We start from the raw sequence: 16,920 nt of genomic DNA on the forward strand, positions 1-16,920 counted from the left end.
TTGCCACTGATCGACATGGTGTTTGGAGCCACACTGGATTTGTAAATTTGGCTTGCCTAACCAAGGCAGCAACGAGGCATCAAAGCACTGCCGGACACTTACAAGCGACGGTGCTTTCCAAAACTTTTGGGGAAACCAGAGTGGATCTACAGCTGAGCGAGCAAGTGCGCAGGGAAACGGAGCTCCGCAACGAAAAGGTGAAGAAAAATAGGGAAATCTTAAAGACTGATAGACTGTGTTTGGCGGTGACCATCCCCGTGTCTACTGCATCTGTTGAACGGACATTCTCAGCCCTAAAGCGAATTTAAACGTATGCCAGAAATACAACAGGGCAGGCTCGACTTTCAGCATTAGCTTCGATGGCGATAGAAAAGGACTTCTTGATGGAACTGAAACGCACGGATAATCTGCACAACAGAGTAATTGAAATCTTCTTGAGGAAAGAAAGGAGGGTGGATTTTGTGTACAAATAATCAGGATTTTTGGTGAGTAAAATCAAAAATCCTGATTATTATACTAAAATATTGCTATATTCCTAAATAATTTAGCGTGTTGGGGAGGGTCAGTGTGGGAATTTCCCAGCATACTTTGTGGCAGTGTGTCTGTGGGTTCAGGTTGGTGTTAACCCTGTTTTTGTTCGTTGTAAATGTTATCTTTTGCAACTTTAAATGTTAGTGTTAGTGTGAGTTCTGGTTGTTGATGTATTTAATTATTGTTTGCACTTGCACACCATAAGCCAGGTAATGTGTGTGATTAAAGACCTTCCTTCGTTCATGTGTCTTCAGTTCCGTGTTTAATAAAGTGACGCTTTAAGCTGGCAGAAGTCTGTGTCTGAGTTCTTCCGCAACCTAAAACCCTCGCCACAATAATATTGCAATTTTATCAGGTTATTTTTGATGATTTTTTTATGTGTGTCGCAGTTGTACCTTCAGTGGAAGTTTTATAGCCATAAAATGGTTATTGAGGGTTGGATTGATTCAGACGGAGCACTACTGAAGGCCTAGGTGTGAAATGCACGGCCCACCACTGGCTCACGGTAGAGTTCTACAAAGCTTTCTGGGACATTGTGGCCCACGACATGCTGGAGGTATTTAACGAGAGCCTGGCCTTGGGTTCCCTGCCATTGTCCTGCAGGAGAGCGGTGGTTACTCTCCTCCCAACCTGCAGGTTGGGAGGAGAGTAACCTGCAGGAGATAAAGAACTGGCGCCCTGCAGGAGATAAAGAACTGGTGCCCTGTGTCTCTGCTGTGTCTGGACTACAGGATTCTGTCCAAGACTTTGGCCTCCAGGCTCAGAGAAGCTATGGAGTAGGTCATCCACCGGGACCAGGCTTACTGTGTGCCCGGCAGGTCCATAGTAGATAACGTCCACCTAATTCGGGAAGTTTTGGAAGTCTCTAGGTCATTGGACGTCGATACTGGTCTCATTCCGTTAGACCAGGAAAAAGCTCTTGACTGGGTTGAACACGAGTTCCTCTGGAAGGTGATAGAGAGGTTCAGGTTCAGCCCTGGCCTCATAGCGATGATCCGCGTCCTGTACTGTGACATTGCAAGTATGCTGAAGTTCAATGGAAGTCTGTGTGCTCCCTTCAGGGTGCGTAGAGGCGTCCGGCAGGGCTGTGCCCTCTCTGGAATGCTCTACGCTCTCTCCCTTGAACCCCTCCTCTGTAGGATCCGTGCAAGCATGAACGGCCTGGGTTTGCCGTGTTTTTACAGAAAAATAGTTTTATCTGCCTATGCAGATGATATAATAATAATGGTGCGTAGCCAGAGAGACGTAGACATTCTATTTAACGGTTTTATTCAACCGCCTGTCTGCGGCCAAGGACAACTGGCACAAGAGCGAAGCCCTAGCCGTTGGCAGGTGGACAAATGGGTCTGCCGGTCCTTCCCCAGGATCTTGCCTGGCGGAGGGACGGCCTAAAGTACCTCAGTGTTTTTGTTGGAAATGAAGAAACCAATAGAAATAATTGGCTGGACACATTAGAAAAGTAGATGGGAAATTTCAAAAATGGAAGTGGCTTCTCCCCCGAATGTTGTAGAGACAGAACTCTTGTCCTCATCAACATGGTGGCCTCTGTGCTTTGGCACCGGCTCAATTGCATGGAGCGCCCCCTCAGGTTTGTTAGCACAAGTTCAGACAAGAGTTCTGGCTTTCTTCTGGAACAGCATGCATTGGGTCCAGCAAGGGGTGCTGTACCTGCCTAGGGAGGAGGGAAGACAGGGCCTCATCCACCTGGCCAGCAGGACCGCCACTTATGGAATCCAGTTTCTACAGAGGTTTTTAAACAGAGCCAGCGGACCTAATGTGGAGAGATGTGCCACCAAGTGCATTCCAGGGGCCAGAGCGGGCGACTTAGCAGCCAATCTAAAGCTACTGGCGAGAAGTAAACGTAAATTTAGTAAAGTTATTATTCACGTCGGAGCAAACGACACCTGGCTTCGTCAGTCGGAGGTCACCAAAATTAAAATAGAGTCAATGTGCAAATACGCAAAAACGATGTCAGACTCCATAGCATTCTCTGGTCCCCTCCCCAATCTAGCCAGCGATGAAATGTTTAGTCGCATGTCGTCGCTGGCTGTCACGGTGGTGCCCAAAAACCAGGTGGCCTTTGTAGACAATTGGAGCACTTTTTGGGGAAAACCTGGTCTGATTAGGAGAGATGGTGTCCACCCCACACGGGATGGTGCCTCTCTCATTTCTAGTACCATATTTTCACGACTATAAGGCGCACCTAAAACACTGAGATTTTCTCAAATATCGACGGTGCGCCTTATAATATGGTGCGCCTTGTGTGTGTGGACTGAGTTCCAAAATCTGCTGTGCGCCTTTGGTAGGTGCACTATGGTAAATGCTCCGCCAATCGATTAGCGGCACACCTAATAGGAGGAATATGTTGATGGCTGAAGGTCAAAAACCAAGGAACACTGTAGCAGGAAACTACTGCAACGACCGAGTAGCAGTTGGGGATGGGGACATACGGCTCGTGTGGTGCAATGAAAGACGCCAGAGAGGAGTGGGCTACCGAGGAAGCCGGGGAGGCAGTTGCTTGGGCAGCTGGAGATGATTCAGACTGACCAAGAAGAAGCGCAACATTCACAGAGGGCTCTCAAAGTGAGCTCAAAACCTGACTAAGTACCTCGTCACGCTGACCGAGTAGAGTACCCTGGAAGGTTAATGCCTTACGAAGCATCTCAGTTTCTGCTGGGTCCATTTTGGTCAGATCGTTGTGTTACAGTTCTGATAAATACTCAAGGCAGGACCCAAGAAGCCAGACAAAAGGCCATTTTGATGATCTGCAGTTTATTTACACAGTGAGGATGAGTGCACGTGCTATACACGGAGACCACAGTGAACGAAGTGCCGAGCCAAAAGTTAAGGAAGTACTTGTTGAAACAGTGGTGACCTAGAAACAAAATGAATAATACAGTTAAAACGCAAAAAGCCCCAGTAGTCAAGCTCAGGAACAGCCAGTTTACCAGAAGTACAAACAAAACGATCTGAAGGTGGGAAGCTGGTTCTGGCTTCTTAAAAGGCCTGCCAAATGACCAGATTAGCTGCAGGTGTGGGGGCAATCAGCACAACAGATGGTCACCCATGCCCCCTAGCGGACAGACAGAGTACAAAAAGACCCAAAACACACAGACCAAACAGGATCATAACACAATTCTTTCCTGTCTTCCTTTCTATTTCTTTAAACTTGACATTCTAAATGAAATGTACTAGTTATAAATATTACTATGGCTTTGTGAGGATTGACCTTTGTATATCACCTGCAGGGAATGATCAGATCACATGGGAGGATCTTTTCCTTTGAAAGTGTTCTAATGATGCTACTTTCTGACACTGTACTGGAAACTCAGACAATAACTTTATTAGACCCATAATAAGAAGAGCCCAGGAGTGAGCTGGCCTTCCTTATCATCTTATCTAGCCTGTTCCTGTTCCTGCTGTGATGAAGACTACTCCATACAGAAAGCCTGATGCCACCTCAGAATCAGAAGGAGAGCTTCTTGTACTCCAGAAGCCCTCATCCCCCTAAGGAGTCTAAAGTAAGTGCGTTACTGGGTTGACCAGGGAAGGAGGTGGACAAGGACCAGGTGTTTCAGATTTTTCATTTTTCAGATGGACCTGTGTGTTGTGTTGGTTGCCGGGAGGCTGGAAGTCTTTTTCACAATTTCCTCACTGTCGGGAGACATAATTTGATAGAAATGAAAATGATCACCTTATAGAGGGGGGAAATCAAAGACACGGTAGTTTTTCAGTAGTTTGTGTGGCCCCCATGTGCTTGTACGCATGCCTGACAACGCCGGGGCATGCTCCTAATGAGACGACAAATGGTGTTCTGGGGGATCTCCTCTCAGATTTGGACCAGGGCCCAGTATTTCAAAACTCCAAATACAGATCAAAATGATCCGGATTGTAAATCCCCCTATCCTGGTCTGTGGATCATAATAATCTATCCCAGTTCTTCAAAACCTTGCAGGATAGGATCAAAATGATCCTGATCCACCTGGATAGGGATTTCCAAATCTGTCCCTCCCACTGGATCATTGCCAGGAAACAGGAAGTGATGTGTTTGAAAACAAAATAAAGCGCCATGTGTCAAGCTAAAAGTCACATTGTATTTAAGGATTTTGGCAGTCAATGGTATCAATTCCTTCATCCTCCAGGAACTGCTTGCATACTCTAGCCACATGATGTTGGGCATTGTCATGGACCAGGAGGAACCCAGGTCCCACTGCACCAGCGTAGGTTCTGACAAAGGGTCCAAGGATTTCATCCCAATACCTAATAGCAGTTGGGGTGCCATTATCTAACCTGTAGAGGTCTGTGCGTCCTTCAAGGGATATGCCTCCCCAGACCATCACTGACATACCACCAAACCGGTCATGCTGAATGATGTTGCAGGCAGCATAACGTTCTCCACGGCATCTCCAGATCCTACGTCCATGTATCACAGGGCGCCAGTGGCGTAGTTGCCAATTCTGGTGGTCTATGGCAAATGCCAATAGAGCTCTACGGTGCAGGGCGGGGAGCACAGGGCCACCCTCATGGAGCCTGTTTCTGATTGTTTGGTCAGAAACATTCACACCAGTGGCCTGCTGGGGGTCATTTTGTAGGGTTCTGGCTCATCCTGTTCCTCCTTGCACAAAGGAGCAGATACCAATCCTGCTGAGGGTTTAAAGACCTTCTACGGCCCTGTCCAGCTCTCCTGGAGTAACTAACTGTCTCCTGGAATCTCCTCCATGCTCTTGAGACTGTGCTGGGAGACACATACTATACTATATGCTATACTATATATATATATATATATATATATATATATATATATATATATCTATATATATATATATATATATATATATATATATATATATACACACTGCTCAGAAAAATTAAAGGAACACTTTAATCAGAGTATAGCAACCTATCAGTCAAACATCTATATATATATAGCAAATTGAGAGATATATAAAGAGGGATTTAACGGAAGAAAAGTAAAGAGAGGTGTTGAGAAGAGAGAGGAAAACTCAGGAGGAGACTGTTAAGCAGTGCTCTTGGAACAGTTGTGCCTTCAAGAGCTTTTAGAGGGTTGACCGGCTCTAACACAGTTCAGGAGGTTGTTCCACCATTGGGGAGCTAGGTATGAAAATAGTTTGGGTAGCCGTGACAGCGTTACCAGACGCTCATGTGCTGAATGCAGCGGACAAGGTGAGCTCTAAGATGCTTCAACTAAAATGGAGCTGATCCAGCTAGTGCTCTGTGTGTCAGCATAAACAACTTGGGTCAGCTACAGTTATCCCATGGAGCTCTATTAGCAGTGCAGTGACATGGCTGAAGACCGCCATGTTCCGGGACATCTGAAGGGCACACCCATTAAAAGGGCTTTGCAGTTGTTAAGTAGGCTGAACCCAGAAACCCAAAAAGCAGCCATGGACAAATCCAATCATTCAAAGGTTTTATTTATTTATTTATATTTAAAAAGTGGGTTACAAGGCTATTCTACAGGGTAGTAATATGGAAACTACAAAAACAAACAAAAAAAATACCAAGACAAAGATGAGGCAGGTTAAGACTGAAAAAAGCAGGCAAGCAAAAGTTCAATCTTCAAAGGGGAACCAAGTGTGACCACAGAGGGATCTACAATAATCAAGAGGAGAAATGAACTGCTTTTAAAGCTGCAGATCCAGTCAGCCCGTAGCCTCCTGATTATCAGTAGTTCAAATTTGTCCTCCGTGGAGGACATTTGTAAAGAGGAATATCTCCCACGGCAGTATACTACTGCATTGCTCTCTACAGAGGACATCTAAGGTTTTTCAAAGATACCAAATGTGAAGGGGCGGGGTTTTGGTACCTTTCACTTCCTTGTTCTGGAGGAAGTCAAACTCATTCTTATGTCAACTTTTTGATAGCTTTCTGGGACTAACTAGTTGCCATCAAGGTTCCATTTCACATGTATGGCATTCTGGTGTCCACTGCAGTGGACACACGATCTTAAAAATAAAAAAACATTCCAAAATACTGATTTTTTTAGGGTTAGGGTTAGGGTTTTTCCTGGTAGTGAGGAGGAGCAGCAGGTGAGTAAGGTGATGCCTCGAGAGAAAGTATGTCAGCCCCACCCGCCTGCAGAGGAAGAACAGAAAACACACAGACAGGAACACCAAACAAACAGGTAAAGCAACATGATCAGGAAACTGAGGCTACATCATCGGAAAGAGTCAGTTGATCATCAATAAAGATTTCAAACAGCATTTGTAGAAGGAAGAGACAAAGCTCCAATTCCTGGGAGACCCTCGTGATCTATCTGTAGACGTATGGAAGGATCCAAGAGAGGGAGCTGATGAGCTCCTGACTAGGTTTTACAATAAGACAGTAGGGGCTGTGAGAATATCAGTGGAATGTAGAAGAAGTGAACTGGTGCAGATCTTTAAGAATAAGGTAGATTTGCAGGGCTACAGAGGAATAAAGTTGAAGAGCCGTCCAATATCGTCTGTGTACAGAGGAAGGATGGTGAAGGATGCCGAGGATGGAACAGCCAGGCTGGAAACCAGAGGAAGACCTGACACTGGATACATGGACGTACGTAGAGAGGACGTGAAGTTTGCTGGTGTGAGAGAAAAGGATGCAGAGGACAAAGGTGATCAAAGGCAGTTCCCTCCCCCCCCCTCCACTCACCATCACTCACCATCAGTCCCCCCCCCCATCACTTACCACCAGTTCCCCCCTCCTCCCCCCTCCATTCACGATCAGTGAACAGGATGTGCGAAGGCAGTTCGCCAGGTTGAACCCGCGCAAGGCCCCTGGCCCGGACGGCGTGTCTCCTTCCACCCTGAGGCACTGCGCAGAGGAGCCGACAGACATCTTCAACTCCTCCCTGGAGTCGTGCCAGGTGCCAGTGTGAGAAGAATTATTGTTGTTATTACTATTATCGTTTCAATGCTATAGTAAGTATAGTAAGTAGATTTAGAATGTTTAATCAAAAGGAATGTATGAGTGTTTGAATCAAGTATCGTAGCTGTTATGTACCCAGCACTGGGAGGTATCATGTTCAAGGACACGAGGAAGTCGTAGAGATAGGAGGAGAAGGAATCATGAGGTCAGATTGACATAAATCTTGTGTGCACCAAATAAAAGAGGAGAGCGAGCAGCAGACGGACAGAGTTGAGAGAGGAAGCTTGAACTGCTCGTCAGCTCTCCCTTGCAAGGCCTCCTGTTGTTTGTGTGGTTGATCTGAGTCTAGTGAACGAACAGCGCGGGTGACCAAACATCACCCTCACACCAGCCTGCCTCAAAACCTCAACCATCGTCCCTGTCCCCAAGAAGCCACGGATCACTGGGCTTAACGACTACAGACCTGTGGCGCTCACCTCTGTAGTCATGAAGTCCTTAGAGCGCCTGATCCTGCCACACCTCAAGTCCATCACCACCCCCCTCCTGGATCCACTGCAGTTCGCCTACAGAGCTAACAGATCTGTGGACGATGCGGTCAACCTGGCCCTTCACTCCATCCTGCAGCATCTGGACTCCCCGGGAACCTACGCGAGGATCCTGTTTGTGGACTTCAGCTCTGCATTCAACACCATTCACCCCGCTCTGCTACAGGACAAGCTGTCCCAGCTTAGTGTGCCTGACTCCCTCTGCAGGTGGATCACTCACTTCCTGACGGATCGGAGGCAGTATGAGCGGCTGGGGAAGACTGTCTCGGACTCCGTCACCATCAGCACTGGATCACCCCAGGGCTGTGTACTTTCCCCCCTGCTCTTCTCCCTGTACACTAACTGCTGCACCTCAAGCCACCAGTCTGTCAAACTGATCAAGTTTGCGGATGACACCACCCTCATCGGGCTCATCTCCAATGGTGATGAGACTGCCTACAGGAGGGAGGTGGCTCGACTGGTGTCCTGGTGCGGACACAACAACCTGCAGCTGAACGCTCAGAAGACAGTGGAGATGATTATGGACTTCAGGAAAGTCACAGCCCCTTTGCCCCCCCTTGCCCTCATGGACTCCCCCATCACCATCGCGGACTCCTTCCGCTTCCTGGGCACCACCATCACCCGGGACCTTAAGTGGGAGCCAACCATCAGCTCCCTCATCAAGAAGGCCCAGCAAAGGATGTTCTTCCTACGGAAGCTGAGGAAACTCAAACTGCCTCCCAGGATGTTGGCACAGTTTTATACGGCCATCATCGAGTCCGTCCTCACCTCCTCCATCACCGTGTGGTATGCTGGTGCCACCGCCAGGGACAGACTAAGGCTGCAGCGCGTCGTGCGCGCTGCCGAGAAGGTGATCGGCTGCAGGCTTCCATCCATCCAGGACCTGTATATCTCCAGGACCCGGAGGCGTGCAGGTCGGATCACGGCCGACCCTTCCCACCCTGGTCACGGACTGTTTTCCCCCCTCCCCTCAGGCAGGAGACTACGGTCCATTCGGACCAAAACCTCCCGCTACATGAACAGCTTCTTCCCCTCTGCCATCAGGCTGCTGAACACCAAGTGACTTAAGCACCACGTACAGCAGCCAGTCGGACCCATGAACATCACATTACTCCTGCATTGACCTGCACTATTTCTTACCATTTATGTATATACTGTATATATGTCTTATTTTATTTTATTTATCTTATTCTAGTGTTGTGTTCTTATGTTGAATGTCGCAGCGTCACACCAAGACAAATTCCTAGTTTGTGTAATACTGTGTATTACATGAACAATGGCAATAAACCTGATTCAATTCAATTCAATTCAATTCAATTGATGCAGGAAGTCTCAATGTGAAGACACCTGAGGAAAAAAACAAAAGAAGTTATAGATAAGTGATTGATCGACTCCTTTATTATCAGACTGAAACAATTTGACTGCACTTGGACTTTTGTGAAATACTTAATAATTCCAAAGAAATGTCATATAAAATACCATGCTTTAAGTAATAACAGAGCATTTATGATCATGTTTGCTCTAATTTGCAAGGAATTATTTTATTCATGAACACTTTTATGAATATTCTTCATTAAATCAACTTACAAACTCCAGAAATGCAAAATATGGCAAACATATAATAATAATATGTATGAATTATGTCTGCCCATATTTCAAATGCTTATACTTGGACTGTGGGCACATTTATAAAGAGGACAATTAGTGACAATATACAAAAAACTGGTGAAGAACTGACTTGTCAAATGTCAAATACATATGAGACAGTATAAGATAAATGACCATAATAACCTTATATCATTAAAATGTTTGTCTCTCTCTGCCGTCTACAACAGCCGGTATATCCATCTGTATTAGGACTGTCCCGGTTAAACAGTCACTGCCTTGGTAACGGCCCTATCTGCATCTGAATGATGAGAACATGTGAATCCCTCACACGTGTTTGTGATGCATCTTGTGTTTGGCTTTGTGAATGCAACTATTCCACATGCTGTGGTCACTGTTCACAAAGCTAAAACAGTTATAAAAACATGTTTGTTTCAGTAATGAGTACAAAAATAAATAAAGAGGGTGTAATCTTTTCAGCCGCTGCTGCAAGGATCTTTCCAATCTTGTCCTTTATCATCCACTGTCAGTGCAGTGTATCCTTTTTTAATAGGCAACATTTTCACCTCAAAGTTGTGCAGGATCCATATTCTCCTGTAAAGTCTCATGCCATCAATTTGAGTAGTGTGGACATCTGTGTCATATCTGTGTGGACATCTCATATTAACAGTTAAAAGATTTTTTCCGCCGTCGTGTAATCCATACGCTCCTCCTCTTGACTTCCTCTTCTTCAACAGCAGCATTTCTATAGATCTGTCTCATCCTTAAGGGAAAAACATTCCTCTTCTTCTGTATCATTTTCCAGCAACATCTTGAAAATGAACCACCAGAAATTTTCCTTCTTCAGTTTCCATCCTGGTCAGTGAAGCCAAGGTGACTGTAGTTTGCTGCCCTGAGTGGTCCAGGAGCAGGGTGCCTGCAGAGGGCAGAGTCTGGGCCAGCATGGGGCTGAGGGACCCTGCTTCAGAACGCTAACTGCGTCCCCGCTGAATGAAGACTCTGGGACTCCCTCGTGAGCATGACGCACAGCATGTAATCTTGTAGTAGTCGTACACGCAGAGGCGAGCTTGGACCACCACGTTACAGTTAAAATATTTATCTCTGCATTTTTCATCTGGAAAAAACAAAATGTTGATGTCAGAATTCTATAGTAATACCAAGCGTTAAACACTTGATGATTATGTAAGATTGATCTACAACAGGATGTTAAGATAAATGATGCAGCACCAATTACTCTGATCATGTGGAGACAGAGGTGGAGCAACAATGACTGGGCTCCATATGATATAACAGCTGAAGATGCTCCAACTTAGTTTTCAGAAAAATTAAGAAAAACCTCCAAGACATGTAGATATTCTTATTTTAGCTTATTGATGTGCATCCTTTTGAGCAACTGGGTAAATATGGAGCTAATTCTGGGCCAAAAGGTTGAGGCTGTGGCCTTTATCTGTGGAGCTAAATCCGGTCCAATAGATTATTTGACAAAATAAGCGCATTCCTACAGTTTTGATTTCAAACGATAGTTTTTGTTTTAATTTAATATTGAAACTGTAGGTTTCGGTTTTGAAATGCATCTTATTGTTCCAAATGATCGGCACAAGTTTAGTTCCGTAGATAAAGGCCACAGCTTCAGCAGTGATGTCAATGAGTGTTTGATTGACCGATCTCGGGTGCACAGGGCTCCGGGCTGCAGTTTTCCTTCTCTGCAGGTTTCTGCTGCTCGTTGCAGTTGACGCTAGGCAGCATGTTGTCCAACAAGCAACGCACCTCACGCACACGGAAACCTCCATCACATGTTTTTGAACACTGAAAGGACATGATGCAGGAGAAAAGTCATTATTATTATTATTATTATTATTGGTCAAATGAATTAATTACTGAATAAATTAATGTAAACAGCTGTTCTGTTTGAATACATTTATTTGTCTTTTCATTGGTTTAAATTGATCGGAATTTATGTTAATCATAATCCATTTAAAAGTCAAGACTATTATTTAGAGCCCTTTTAAAGCGGTTACATTTCCTAACTGTTCAAAATCGGTGCATTTTGGATGTGTGTGTGCAGGGACATCAACTAATTTCATCTAGAATTCACCCAGAAGTTCCAGCTTGTGGACAATTGTGAAAAAGACAACAGATTCAATGTTTTTGATACAGCAGGTTCAGTGGTAATAAAGTAGAAAGGTGATTATTGCATGAGGTGACTACAGGGATAAATCTGTCCTTGTGTGTTAGTAACAGTATTGGGGGGTGAGGAACATGTGAAGAGCACACTAGAAAAGATCTCAATCAAACTCACACCACTCCAGTCAGTGTGGTACCACTTTGCTCCACAGGAGTTCTGGTTGCAGCTCTGCTGACCGAGGGGTCGTTCCAGCGAGGAGCACTCATAAGGTGGCATGACGGTAAACCCTTCTTCTGTTTTCATCAGACACACCACGGACCTCTGCTGGAGGCCTGCTCCACACTCTGCAGAACACTGAGTAACAGATGCCCATGAGAGCTGCATGGTTTCAGTAAAGTCACTATAAAAAGATTTCAGCACCATCTACATATCCATACCTCACTCCAGGGGCCACTGAACCACTCAGTGTGGCTCTCACAAGGGCCGTTGTTGCAGACCTGAGAGTCAGCAGGACGCTCGTGCCCGCAGCCCTCCAGTGGAAGGCTGCTGATGTGGTTGGTCAGGCAGAGGACGCCTCGGGTTCGTACACCAATCCCACATTCAGCTGAGCACTGCAGAAGAACCACACAGCCAAGTAAAACAACTGTTGATGCCACCCCTAAGTTGGTTGAAAATATTTTTATCCTGACAAAAATATGAAACAAAAGTATGTTACTAATGTATAGCTATAGTATTTAAATTAATCATTTTGGATCAGGCAAATGAGATGTAACCAGTGCTATTTGTGCCCTTTTAAACATATCAGCTACTTTAATAAGTTTTTACTATTATAATTAATCTAAAGATATTTTCTGGTCATCTACAGCTGTATTGATACAATGTGGTGATTGTCTTTTTAGGCATGGGTTTGGGTGAATGAGGACAGTTCCAGCTTAAAGCATTTTTTTCTAAACAAATGAATGTGTGATATTGTGCTTCTGCTTGTCTCAGATCTACCCTTCTGCCCCACTGGGTGTAGAACCAGCTTTTGGCACAGGCTCCCATGTCACAGTTCTCCACATCTACGGGCCGCAGATTCATGTTGCACTCCTCGTCAGGAACAAAGTCGCCCACGTTGCTGACACAGCTTACCGCTCTTGACCTCTGACCCAGCCCACATGGTACAGAGCACTGTGAAACCACAAGCTGTGGGATTAATACCAGTACGGCAGTACAGTCATTCTAGACAGGACATTATTTTTAATCTGTTTATTGTTGATTAGATTTTATCGTAAAGCCTGAAGTGGTTTATGGCTGTAATATTGTGGACTAACTGGAGATGCTAGGACAGGGATGAGGCAGTGGGATACTCACAGCGGTCCACTCAGAGTGAATCTGCCACTCACTGCAGATCTTCAGCTGACAGGTGATGGAAGTTTCAGGCCTCTCCAAGTCTTGACAGTGGCTCGTGTGCACATTGAGCGTGTGGTTGGCGTAAATCTGGCGACAAAGAACTTGTCGGTGTTGCATGCCCAGACCACAGGTCTTACTACATTCTGACCACTCTCCGATATCCCAGCTGCTCAGACACAAACCAGAAACAGAATATATTGCAAGCTCTTCAAATAAGGACATTTGATCTGCTTTTCATTTCCACCAAAAATAAGACATAAAAGAGGTGTGTGTGTGTGTGTGTGTGTGTGTGTTTGTGTGTGTGTGTGGAGGGGGGGTGTCAGGTACAACAGACAGGCAGTGTGTCGTCTCTCACAAAGCAGGGCAGGACTGCAGGTTACAGGCCTCCTCCTGGGGGGTCGGTCTCTTGCTGCTGTCACAAAAGGTGTCTGATACCTGTGCCTGGTTCAGCAGTGACATGCAGTTAAAAATCGAGTATCTGAATCCTAAAAAAGAAAGGGTACACCTGTATATACCCTCTCATTCTCATGGTCACCAATGCGGTTGATCCCTTCACAACCTCTTCAAATCCACCTGACTGACCTTGACCACAGGAGGCGCTGCATTCTGTCGCTCCAGCCAATTTCCAGTTGTAGTCTGGTGTACGTCTGGGTGGCTGGATGTTCTCCCCCATGGGGGGAGAGTCCCTTTCCTGGCCTGCTGCACTAGTCCAATCCTGCGTGGTCGCCTGATGTTCGTATTCACTGGATCTATTGACGGCGTTCACTACCACACAAACAAACATAGAGAAGACTCAATTATCACCACAACCACTATTACTCGTGCATCTGTGTCGTAACAGAACTAAAATTGGTTAAAATTTGCCACAGTCCACCCAAAAACCTGCAAAAGCATTCATGCACTGGTGACTTCCAGCTGAGATGGTTTTGGTGCCATCAGGTGTTTCCTTCACCTTCAGCGCAGCACAGTCAGATTGCACTGGTCATGTGCTGCTGTCGGAGCAAAGTGTTGGAGCCCCGACCCCTTCCAGCAATCCTTTAAAAAATTCAATTCACCCCACCAGAGGCTGCTGCAGGCAGGTTTATATCTTAACATCTTTTCAAACGGAGGATGTTGCTGGGAGATTAAAAGGTCACAGCTTAAGCCAATTCTTAATAAAATAAGAAAATAGTTTGTACAACAAAACAGTCATGACCGTGACCCCTGACCCTAAGTGTCCTAACCCTAGTCCTAAAACCCTAACCCTAACACAGTAAACACATAGTAACTGACTCGCTTAAAGAAGAATTTTAGTAAGTGTCAAGGAAGTTACTATTAAGGAAGTTATTCTTTCTAGTTCTGTTTAAATGCTGGAGGCCATACAGGAGCCATGGCTGTTGCACAAGTTCATCAAGTCATAACTGATTAATTCACCAACTTGGAAACTAATCTGATAAGTATGATAAGCAGAGATAATAAAGAGTGAGACATACAAATTTGGCTCTCACCTTCCTGCTGAGAGCTGGCTGTATGTTCAGTGGGGAGACGATATTCGTAGTGGACACCAGGATTTGGTTGCTGGAAGATCATCTGAGTAATAAAAGGCACACAACACATAGGAAAAAAGATAAAGAGAAAACAAATCTTGGCAATCTCTCTCTCTCCCCCTCTTACTCTCTCCTTATCACCTTTACTTTTCCTTCTCTCTCCCTCCCACCCTTCCTCTCTCTCTTTCCCTGTCTCTACCTCTTCCTCCCTCAGTTGCTCACATAAATCTCCAGGATCTCATTGGTTGGTCCTTCAGCGCGTAAAGACTCCCCGGCAGTGCTGCTGATTTCGTTGGGTCGTCGGTAGGTAAACACAGTTCCTACTCCCTCGTACCGGCCTGGTAGATCAATGGCCCAGTTCCCATTAATGATGGCTCGGCCCGATCGGCTTCGAAGAGCTGTAATAAAGAACTACAACTTCAGCACTGAGAGACAGTGAGAAAATTAGTCAGAAAAAGACACAATTTTATACTGAAAACAAATCCAATGTAACTGCAGCGTGGAAAATAAACACACTAAAATAGCAGCACTTCGATGTGACCACAGGATGTGCTCAAAAGATATTTTCCATTTCACTCATGGAGCCAGTTTTTAGAAACCATTAGAATCACATTAGAAAGGAAACATTAGACCGGCTCGTAAAAGTGTGTTGGGACACTAAAAGAGTATCAGTAAAAGCAGAGATACATGGCAATAATAAAGGCTTCAATGAGCGAAGCCAAACTATCATCAACAGAAGACAGGAGCTAAAACACTTTCATGAATCTGCAGAAATCACATTTCTTCTTCAGATGTAAAAGCCACAGTCCACAGTTTGTCCCTCATTGCTCTCCTAACATTCATGTATGTTGGCTTCATATTTACATGCATGTAAACTGATGTACAGTATTTCTGTATAACATACAGTATATCCATACAATGATTGTCATACAGGAGAAAAATCAATTCTAAATAATGGCTGGAAATATTTAGACATATTTGTTAAGTGTGTGTAAAATCTTCATGTTAACCCTCATAGAAAGAGTTTGTTTTCCCACCTAAGTAGTTTCTGCTCTTTGCCATCTCGGTCACGTTGATCTTGGTGGCTCCCTCTGGGATGTCAACTATCTTATGGTAACCGATCCTGCTTAAACTGTGTTTAAACACTCCAGAGACCATCCTGCAGGTGCTGTTGTTACCTCCACAAATACCACACCTGTCCATCACTTTTCCTGAACCCAGATATCCATCACAGCCCGGACTCTGTAAAAGAAAAGAAAACATGGAGGGTCATGGACAGTGGTGGGAGTGGTTTCCAGCTGTTTGGATGAAGTGGTTGTCCAGAGGACTGCACTGGCCTTCATCAGATTTGAAAAGTAACATTTAAAATTTAGACTTCCAAAATGCAAACTAGTGTCAGTCAGTAAGATCACGCTGTGACCATGCAGCCTTTATTCTGCTCTCTTTCATTTAATCAGGTTGACTTTTGGAGATTTCGATCACCCTATCGGTTGGAATTTATAGAAAACCCCAGAAAACCGAACATTTCTCATCAGCAGTCAGTAAAAGCAGTAAAACCAGCCCACTTCACAAACAGCTCTTTAAAAAACATCAACGGTCCCATCAAGCCACCATAACCTTCACTGGGTCATTGTTACTGCAGACCCATCGAGACAGACAGACCACAGTGATGTCCACAAGCACACAGACAGGCTGTGTGTGTGTTTGTTTGTGCATGTTGTGACTGTTCAGGAAGTAATTTTTACTAAAGCTGTATGACACTACACAAGCTGCAGCGTATGCTAGCTGTGGGTGAAAGTGTCATTAACTTTCAGTTCCCACAACAATGAACAGAGAAAGTGTTTCAGTTGGGATGGGTCAACAGTTGCTTTGTGTTTAAACCGAGAAGAACATGATCTAAATTATATACTGTAAATGAAGAAAAAATTCCAGAAATTAGACATCTGGGACATTTTTCCACTGAGGAAAATGTTGGAAATGTAGTCACGAATGACACGTAATCACACAACTGCCAACTAAAATGTCCTCTATATTTAAATTTTCAGTAAAAACCCCCAACTAAACATTACAGTTATGGCATCCAGGCTGCCTCTGCCTGGAACAGAGAACATTTTCCCCTCATAGAACCAATGTATACCTGGTGAATTGTTCTCTGTGGACACTCAGAGGAGAACATATCGGCATCCAAACAGTCACAGGCAACATTTGAATTTCGAATATCATACTGTGTAACTGTGGATTTGAAAACACACAGTTCTTTATCCTCTGGATTTGGGTCAGATCGGAGTCAAGAGGTTTAATGTCTTTATTACAAGATGTATTTGAGAGTTGA

The 16,920-nt window shown here is 44.8% G+C and overlaps 1 protein-coding gene across 2 annotated transcripts in view; it reads right to left on the reverse strand.

Moving 5' to 3' along the window:
- Positions 1-9,324: 9,324 nt before the first annotated feature.
- Positions 9,325-16,920, reverse strand: part of LOC101064110 (thrombospondin type-1 domain-containing protein 4) — a 31,433-nt gene continuing 23,837 nt past the window's right edge. Inside the window, exons 8-18 of one of the 2 annotated variants that reach the window (XM_029846737.1) lie at positions 15,626-15,830; positions 14,811-14,986; positions 14,535-14,631; positions 13,645-13,827; positions 13,418-13,547; positions 13,024-13,228; positions 12,667-12,840; positions 12,108-12,281; positions 11,845-12,024; positions 11,207-11,351; positions 9,325-10,659 (exon numbers count right to left, since the gene is read on the reverse strand). In XM_029846737.1, coding sequence (XP_029702597.1) covers positions 10,517-10,659; positions 11,207-11,351; positions 11,845-12,024; positions 12,108-12,281; positions 12,667-12,840; positions 13,024-13,228; positions 13,418-13,547; positions 13,645-13,827; positions 14,535-14,631; positions 14,811-14,986; positions 15,626-15,830 — 1,812 coding nt within the window. In that variant the 3' untranslated portion in view covers positions 9,325-10,516. The remainder of the gene's footprint in view (positions 10,660-11,206; positions 11,352-11,844; positions 12,025-12,107; positions 12,282-12,666; positions 12,841-13,023; positions 13,229-13,417; positions 13,548-13,644; positions 13,828-14,534; positions 14,632-14,810; positions 14,987-15,625; positions 15,831-16,920) is intronic. The other variant, XM_029846736.1, reaches the window with a different exon arrangement.

The sequence above is a fragment of the Takifugu rubripes genome, chromosome 13 (assembly GCF_901000725.2).
Source record: "Takifugu rubripes chromosome 13, fTakRub1.2, whole genome shotgun sequence".
Classification (NCBI taxonomy): domain Eukaryota; kingdom Metazoa; phylum Chordata; class Actinopteri; order Tetraodontiformes; family Tetraodontidae; genus Takifugu; species Takifugu rubripes.